General features: G+C 34.8%; 1 protein-coding gene across 2 annotated transcripts; it reads left to right on the top strand.

Annotated features, from left to right (window-relative positions):
• The first annotated feature begins 1,810 nt into the window (after positions 1-1,810).
• LOC139973123 (uncharacterized) lies at positions 1,811-9,897 on the top strand. 2 transcript variants are annotated; one of them, XM_071979559.1, is made up of 5 exons: positions 1,811-2,001; positions 2,849-3,121; positions 4,359-4,646; positions 5,467-5,560; positions 6,024-9,897. In XM_071979559.1, exons 1-5 carry the CDS (start codon positions 1,935-1,937, stop codon positions 6,862-6,864), a joined length of 1,563 nt encoding a protein of 520 aa, XP_071835660.1. In that variant the 5' UTR covers positions 1,811-1,934; the 3' UTR covers positions 6,865-9,897. The 2 variants fall into 2 exon arrangements, with proteins under 2 accessions (XP_071835660.1, XP_071835661.1); XM_071979560.1 differs by having other exon boundaries at positions 1,812-2,001; positions 4,500-4,646.
• Positions 9,898-9,911: the final 14 nt, after the last annotated feature.

Raw genomic sequence — 9,911 nt, 5'->3', positions numbered from 1 at the left:
CCGTATTTGAATTTGACCCCTTGGAACTGTCCTCTTGCGGGAGACGTAATCACAATGGGAAGTCGAAAATAATGATACCTTATCAAATTACAGCCTAACGCAGAGATCTGGAAATAAGCAACGACAGAAGATATCAATAGTAAAAACTACTTTTATTGATATTTTATGGGAAACTTAGGTATGATATGATATGATAAAGTGGCATAACAAATTATCAAGTTGAAATTGTTTCGTGACACAGTTTAGGGATTTCAATATGCATGACAGTAATCATTTTCTTGATAACAAACTTTACGTCCACAAAACTTTGTGGCGAGGACAAAATTAATGCGCACGGAAGTTGTCACTGAATGTTGATGCAATCAAGCGATGAGCCGGTTTACTTCACTATGTAGTTCCTTCAAATAAAGGTGTTTATGTTAATTGTGATTTATTTTCTCCTTTGCAGTGGGCAAATGTCAAAACTGCAAATGAAAATGAGGGCAATATTTATATTTAGATATTTTAATATCCCATGTTTTAATATAAAAAGGAAACGGAGTTCAATAAAAACAGCATATTTCTGAAAACGAGTTCAGTAACCAATAAAGAAGAAAACAACCAAATCCAGTTTCCGAGGACTTCGGACACCGACTGCCCCACCCCCCTCCCCACACACACCGTCCCCGTGCCTTTCAATGCTTGTTTTGAAGCTTTAACCCTCCGAACCACAACGAGAACTGTGCTCCTTGTGGACTGCGTGTACACGCTATTGTTCAATATATGAATACATATCACAACTTTATTTACTCAAAAACATGATCTAAGTCTTTTTCGGATTCTTTCAACTGTAACACGATATTAAAATGTCGCGGACAGGTAAAGGAAAACCATGACATAAATATGTAGAATCTAATAAGTCGAACCACTTTACAGGACTGCCATTGTCCTATCATTTCGTATTGACCAGGACAGTAGAAAACCACAGAAGCGACTTGTAGCAACGTCCTCGATTGGGTAATTACCATGGTAGGTTCATCAGAATCTCAACCTATCACTACAAAATCCCACACTGAACTAGCTAATTTCCATCGTTTAATGTTATCCTCATCGCAAAAATCGTGCAGATGAACACTAACGTACACAATCACACACTGAACTCGACTAACAAATTGCCACGACTCACTCAAATCATGTCTTGGTAAGACGTTAACACATATCAATCGTTATGCGCCGCTTCGTGTGTTTCGGCATTCTTTTTTAAATTCTTTCTCGGTAGGAAATAACACTTGTTAAGAAATTGTTACACACATACAGTTTTTACTGATTAACGGTTTCTCGCACTTTTAACTGATAAATCTTTAAACTGAGTTTAAATGATAAGGCTATAAACCGGGTGCACATATACAAGAAAGATTGAGAAGCGAATAATGCTAAAATAATCCGCAGGACTACGATATCAGTGTCAATTACTGTAGCAAACTAAAACAGTATAAAGTGTTAGGCATGCGAGTGTTATCTCAGGTAATACTTTCTGTTCGGTTTTCAATGCAGGCCTTGCTATAAGAATTGCATAGAATACAAAGTTATTCATTTTAATAATGTAGCATATATTTCTAAATCACTGAAATGCATGTAAGCATGTTTCGGTTTCTTTATAACCGATATATCTTAATATTCTCTTTAAATATACCTTTATACAGAATACTAATGAAGCATATCGATGCTTTTGGTTTCGGTATAGGTTAGCGTGCAGTCGATAAAGGCATATTCTCATATATGTTATGTTCTTAATCAACGAAGACAACTGTGAAGGTTGGTTCGTAGCAAATCCGGCATGAGGCACAATGTAAGAGTAACTGTTCATGATTGAAATGAGACAGTTTCTTCTGTACCATGTTATGGTGGAATTGAAGTCATAATCTTTGCACAGGATTACATGGATATATTTGATCATGTGTTTCTCAAGCACTGAAGTATTTATAATTGTTATTTTGTGTGAAACAATGCTGTGTTTTGCAGGTGAGCTCACTTTTGTTGTCTGAAAAATATGAACTCGTTTTGTGTTACATAATGAATCTACAATACAACCTTCATAGTAGGATATGAGGCGAATTCCTCTGAAATTCACAATGCTTTTCTTTTCAACATCATTATATTTCAACTATGTTAGAATAAGGAACATTCAAATTGCTATAATTTCTAGATAAAGAGAATTCCAGAACGGTATACCTTCTACTATTCAGTGTTTCATCAATGCGTAAACATGGCAAAAGATTATATAAAGGTATAATCATGCTAAACATTAACGAAAATGCTTCTTGTCTTGAAGAGCATTTAGAGCATAGAAGAGGGCCTTTGCCTTAGCTTGTTTTGAGTGCGAGAGTTATGAAGTGCACTTGTTACTTCTTGTTTAGACTATTAAGAGCCTATCAACACTGTTCTGTCGTGTGAGTGGGTAGGGCGGAACCAGGCAAAATTAAGACGATTTTCCCGTCTACCGGATTGCAACCTGACGTGAAGTGTAATCTACAATCTTCTCGTACATATACATAAAATATATGCCTTTTCACTAAAAGGCCTAGTGCCATAAGGGATAACCGGGATGAAACTACAAATTTCAGCAAAAGCATAGGCTGTGGCTGATGAGTGAAAGAAAAGCAAAAAAAGACGTGCACATTTTCAACTTAAAATAAAACTAATAGTGTAAATCAATTAAAATTCCCAAGACGGTTAACTTTTTGAGAAATGTTGGCTGACCCATTTCGTGACCTCAGTAAACCAGTTTTTCTTTTCGATGTCATCATATTATTTTCGTAAATCGCTTCACCCAATCCGACCAAGATCATTTTTGTTTGTTCTTAAACAGACAGAGACTACGTAGGATGCTTTTCTGGTAACTTTGACGAAAAATTTGAAATACGGCTCTATCAAAGTGATTTAAGCCATTCAAATTGCTCTCGGTTTTGTGCCGTTGGGAGTTATACACACTTCGGCTTGGAAAATGGAACATATTGCCACTGCAGAAACGGGGATGACGGCCTATATGAAAAACTCACAAATGTTTCTGACAAAGAGTGCAATACATTCTGTGCGGGAGCTGTGAAATGTGGCGGAGAACAGGCTCTGGCCGTGTATCAAGGTAGGATATTTTGTATTTGTATATTTATTTGTTTCTTCACAATTTACAGTGTGACGGGAAGTCTCCTATAAAGCATGCAAGGCTTAACAAAGTAGGAGACTCCCCAAAAAGCAAAAACAAAAACAAAAAAAAACTTAAGAATAAGAATAAGGATATAAAGACAGCGACTGTTGTCAACATTTTAAGGATAGGGTTTGCATACCTCTAAACCAACATTTCGTATATGCTTATGGAAAGAAAATGACTCATCTCCATTTAAGATACCAAAGCACTTCAGAAGAGAAAATATTGATACTGTTATATTCTATTAGGTTTTCCTATGGTCACTTATACGATATATCATACGCCGTAAAACGATGTAATAGCCTGCGGACAATTATATCACGTGACTTAATTGTTCTCATTTTATCTTCATTTGTCTTGGCAACCATCTTACACCAACTTCCAAAATTTCTATCATGCAAATAAAAAAAAGCAAATACATTCAATAAAGTAACATTAACGGAAATAAAAAAGTTATTAAATTAATTCTTCAAGTCTAATAAAATATACACTAACTTTGCTCATTGTAAAGTTTGCTAAATTACCACGGCAATGTTACAGCTTGGATTTTAGGCAGCATATACTTTCACATGTTAACAATGTCAATTAGTTTCGATTTGATTATTCTCCATATCACATCAAAGCTTGACATTGTTTATATTCCATTTCTGAGTTAGTTCTTCAAAAAACATAATGAAAGAACACCGTGTAGTACTCATTTAAACGATAACGTAATGATTACTGGGGAGGTCGTTAGGGCATCTGTATTTCTAGATTCTGCATCAAAGAACAGCATGTAATACTCAATTTCAATTTGTCATAACTATGTCTTCTGGAGTCCATTTCTGAGTTAGTACTTCATATTACACAATGAAAGAACACCGTGTAGAACTCAATTAAACGATGACGTAGCAATCCATTGTGAGGTCGTAATTTTGCATGTTTTTACAAATTGTATATTAACAATGTTATTATGTTGTCTTTCTGGAAATCTGTTATTGAGTTTTTACCTCGGATCAACTACTCATGGAACATCGTGAACTATTTCAATTCACAGTGTCGTTTTCTTGTGCGATCGTCATTGAGTCTGAATTTCAGATTCGATTTCGTTGATCAACATGTATTACTTCATTAAATGAATATCCGAATATCTAATTTACGTGTTTGCATATTTCATATTCATTTACATATTAAGACGATCAATACCAGGGCTGCTTTCATCATTCCTCAAAAGATAGTTCAGAAATCTTCCATTTCGGTGGTAAATTTCCGGATTTAACTTTAGAGTTATGTCAACGTAAATGTATGTCACATTCATTCAACGGTCTCATTGGAGGTAACGAATGCTTGTGCGAAGACGTACTCCCTTCTAAAGATGTGCACAAGACGTCTTGCTTTGAAAATGGTGTATTTTGTTCGGGAGCCGAAAAATGCGGAGGCAGTGGAAGAATTGCAATTTGGAAACAAAAGGCTGCTAAGAGGAGTAAGTTCAACTTGTTCTTACTATTTCACTCTCAATTCGACATTTCATAGGATTTGGATGAATTTTGACCTATCTTCTTCAACGTTGTGGTAAAATAGTGTAATGGTGACATTTTAATCGTGTCAGTATCATAAGTATTTGCTATTATGTTCACACTTGATGTTTATCTGTACCCAGTTTTGCTGCAACTGTTGGTAAACAATATTTACCTTCTTGTATATCGCAAACTATTCTTAAATAATCCCTTTTCTTATTTGCTATATAAATGTTACATGAAATATGTATAAAAGGTCGTTGAGTTTGAAATACATTGATTCAAGTCCTTGAAATTATAACAAGAAACAATATATATACATTATACTTTGGGTTTCGTATAAAGGATGGACTTTAAGAAAAGGGTCCGATTTATGCCTTTTAAACATACAAGAAATGTTGCAGGATCACGGTCCAAGTACTGTCGTTTCCAACTAAAATATAATATTTTGAAAATTATTATTTTGAATAATTCCTGCTGGGAGTTACAGCAATATGTCAGTAATCGAAGACATTTGTAATTGAATGTAGTACATTTAATGATTAACAAGTTATCGAGGTATAAAATTATTATTAGTTGAGTTATTGTCTCGATTCAAAATTCTATGGCTAAAACAATTGTAATTAGCTTACAGAATTTAAATCAATGTACTCTAAATAAGACAAAAAAGTTATATCGTTTTGCATAAACTGTTAATGGCAGTGTAAAATGAAACTAATGTTGGTTCACGGAATATCCAGTATCCAATTTATTTGGTTTGATCTGATGAATCATTTTAATTTACAGAAAACGGTTTCGGTGGAATTTATTTCCTTATATCTTCTACGTCATTTATCCTTGGGTGCATGTCGGTTATTGGCTCGGTCTATTTCATTTCCAAGTAAGTATAGAATGGTCTATGCCAAACGTTTGTCATACGCTTTAGCTCGACGCCATAGTTTGGGGACTGGACAACTCTAGGAAACTCCATAATCATTATGCAGTTTTTTTTTTGTACAAGCAAACCCCAACATTGGGAAAATTACATAATGAAAAAACTTACCAAAAAAAAAAACTGTGAATATAGGGAGGATTTACCAAAACAGCCGATCATGTGAATAACCCCTGTCTTGATCATTATTCCTGTATTACCAATGCCTATGCTGCAAAGCGAAACATTGTTAAGAAGAACTACGGCGTTACTTACAACTGTCATTGTGTTGGTACAGATTAAATATTGGCCCGAGGGAGATAGGATGTGGAAGACGAGGGGCTATTTTCAAAGATATATGTACTGTTTTAGTTTGAGGGTTCTTTATTGTTCTTGCCTTGTTTCATGTTTTTTTTCATATTATTATTCACAGATGCCGCCCAGGTGTTTTAAGGAGCATAACACGATGGTGGCGACGAGCACGGGAGTGTCCACTGGATTCGTATTTGTCACGCACAAGTAGCGGAATAAATAACTGTGACGCCTCTAATGTAGAAAATGAAGATGAAATTACAATGGAAAGGAATAGATGCTGTGTTAGACATTCTTATCACGTAGGATCCTTCAAAATATCTGCTCCTGTCGATATGGATCAACCTTCAACTTATATTGTAATTGAAGATAGCAATCTTGAAGTTGAACCTGCTGTGGCGACATACAAGACATGTAGAGGAGCTTCATGTCAATTCTTTGACCAATCAGTAAAAGAAATATTGAAATCATCTAGTTCTCCATCTTCTCAGGATCATGAAGAGGTTGATGAACTTCAAAATATTGAAGAAGACGAGAACTGCGAAAATAGTTCAACATACTTCCATGAACTCATAGAGCCTTACGCTGTCGTTGATATTGAGGTATGTAGAGCGCATCAAATACCAGGTGTGACAGATTGCCTAACGCAAGATAAACTCAACTATGAAACAGACTCTCTTAAATGTCGAAAAAAGAACACAGTTTTTCTAAATAAAGAAGGGGAAGAACATATTGAAAGGGACACGACAGCTCGTAGGGGAATCAATGATATTCACTCCACAGATAGTGATAATGTTAATTCGACATTTCTAAATGCTAAACGACTTTTCGAACAGCTTCAGGGTCCTAGTTCTTTGCAAAGGGAAAGTGTGACTGCAACTAAGAATGTTAGTTCATGTTGTCATCATTCTGCTTCTAACACTATAATGTATGCTACACTCAAGGAGAGCAGTTCTGAATAGAGCGTGTTGATGGGTACGGTTTATACAGTAAGATTATTATGTCAAAGAAAAACAACAATCATGATACCTAGAAGTTGCACTTTGGCACGCAGATATATGCATGACACAAGAAATGTTGGGATTCAATGAGTGACCATTACGCAAGTCGCAACGTTCTTCTCCATAAAATATGTAATAATTCAGAATATGAGTAGTAACTTACTTTATAGTTATTATGGACGTGGGGATGGGTAGGCGGGGTGGGGGATGGGGCCCTTTTTATTTTCTGTTTTCATCGTCTCATCTTCGTTTATTTTGGACAGTGACCCACAGTAAGGTATCATTTCAAAAAATAACGAATATAGCTCGGTACGCGCCACTTGCATGTATTATTACAACACATATTGTCCAGTGTGCTATTAGTTGTGAAGTAGAAGTATGTTACACCATAGGCAGTAAAAATAATAATAACAATCCATGGATATGAATGCCCATTATATATGTGTCAGTTCAATTCAATTAAAATTGGGTTGAATGCAAACTGAGGATAAGCAAAACTGAATAAGACCTTCTCATGACATTGTCTGTTTAGAAAATGGTTTATCGTTTGTTTAACTTTCCCTTTCAGAATTGTCCAACTGTCAAAAAAAGCAATCAACGCAAAAACGAAAGTTAATACAATACTTTACATGCAACTAAGTCAGATAATATAAGAATAGTTATTTCATATTCGTTCCTTGCAAAACAATGATGAATATTAGACCTGTTTCAATCAACTACAAGTTAAAGTATATTTATGTGTACATGCTTTCATGAAATGAATTGTAACGTTTTGATATTCTGAACAAAGCGTATAATATTAGAGGATTATTGGGTAACGGCTACTGTTATAAGAAATATACCTAACTGGATACAATTATTGGGCTATTTCATATTATTGTACTGTCATAGTTAATATAAACTAAGACAACTTTTTACCCCGAAAGGGTAATGTGATGTTTTCACATTTGAAACCCTTGCTATGTTCTTGGAGTGAAGCAACAGGGTAACGTTTCCATCCACCGTAAAGATCTTTCCTTCATCGCTGGAGTGTGATACCACTAATGTGTTATAAATCCAACACAAATTGCAGTTTAAGATAACAAAGACGGTTGTGAAACCCCTTCATATTTTAATATCTTCATAAAGAGCAATAACATTAAAGCCAGGGAAAAAACCTATAACGATACAAATTTATCATCCGTTAGATACTAAACGATGACTTTGGCAGAATCTTACTTTCGATTTCCCTTAGTTTAAGATAATAATAATAATAATAATAATAATAAATGAGACTTATATAGCGCCAAATCAGTAAACAAAAGTTACTGCTCAAAGCGCTTAAAAGATAAAGGGGAAGACTTTATTGCTAGTTCTGTAGGTCGCTGTAGGCCTAAACGTTAATGTTAACCTATTAATGTTAACCTATTATTTTATTAATGCTAATAATTCAACCAAAATATGTGGTTTTACCTTCATACAAACCACAGAACACCATTTACCCTTGACAACATGTCATTTATCCACAACATGGTTTCCTATGAAGATTTTGTGTGCAATTGATGAACTTAGCCAATGGTCAACGTGTTCGAAAAAGTCGGCTTCCCAATTTAATTTATTGACGCGAGATGTTTAAAGGCTCATTTCAAATGGTTTAATGTACAATATTGACTGTTAACGATTTACAACATAACAAAATGAATTGTCTGCCAAAAGTAATCATAAAGGTAGGATCCACGAACTTGTTGATATAGGACGTGAAAAGTTTAATTGTCCCTTCAATTCGAACTTCCAATAGCACAGTCTTGAGAGCAAGATAACTTTGAACGCTAAGATATATACTCAGGGTCAGCCATAAAGAAAAAATGAGATATATGAAGTACAAACCAATTATCTTTACTCTGCGGTTGTCAGATATTCTCGAGATCTTTGAGGACAGGGATTAGGCTAGGCTTCGACCCGAGAGAAGGCACACTATCAAAAAGTTATTTCACTACTATGTATATTTTTTCCAGCGTTACTTCCAATTTGAATAATAATGCAACCATAGAATTTCACATCCATAATAAGCTTGTAAAACGAGATTGATTACATTCCTTGGATGATTCTGTACATTAACATGTTTATAGTTGTCTTATGTTTAATGTTAGTTCCATATCAAACGCACACTAATTTTTATACTGTTAGTTGGTGAAACTGGATTAATTGCTAAATATTAAAAGTTTTGTGGGTGTATGGTATATCTTTGTCATTCCTGAGCAAGTAAGGAAATAAAGAAATAAAAAACGAAAATAAAAGAGGATTAAAAGAATTATATATGAGGTGTTATTCAAAGAAGTATTTTGCCCGCTAACTAGCTGGACTTAACGTCATTATACATTAAGGAAACAGAAGCGAGTTATTATTGCATAATATCAAATTATCGAATGCAGACCACTCATACATTAACCTTCCCCAGCAAACGGACCCATGTTATGACCCATACATACTCTTCCTATATGTTATTTTTCATTCTTGCGTATATGATTGGATGATATGACATCATATTCTGACCATCCGTTATTTTAGGAATAATTTAATTTAGGCTGCCTGTTATTGGTGAACAAGCAGTCTCGACCCAACAGTTTACGCAATAATGAACTCGGCTGTGCCTCGTCCGTCAGTCCCCCAAAGTTAGGGTCTCGACTAATTATTCACCAATCAGAGACAGTCTAAAGTAATTAATTCAAGTTAGTTTAGCTGGAGGATTATTTTGGTAAAATAAATTCCAGTTTGGGATGTTTTTGGTTTAGTGTGATATTAGGTTTGCCAAATATGAACAAATTAAAGATAATAGTATACCTCTGCCCTTTGCTCAGCCTACAGTAATTATCCGACCTCGAAATATATCAACTCTTCACCTATATTGACGTGCTAAAGACTATGCGATCAACTTCATGTGATAATAATAAACAGTGGATAAGTGTTATTCTTTACTTGTGTTGAATAATTATACTGAGGTAGAAAATCAGTAAAAGGCAATCAATTCA

This window comes from Apostichopus japonicus, chromosome 9, assembly GCF_037975245.1.
Source record: "Apostichopus japonicus isolate 1M-3 chromosome 9, ASM3797524v1, whole genome shotgun sequence".
Classification (NCBI taxonomy): Eukaryota; Metazoa; Echinodermata; class Holothuroidea; order Aspidochirotida; family Stichopodidae; genus Apostichopus; species Apostichopus japonicus.
Note: the sequence above shows the minus strand (reverse complement) of the source record. Positions and strands in the feature narration are given on the sequence as shown.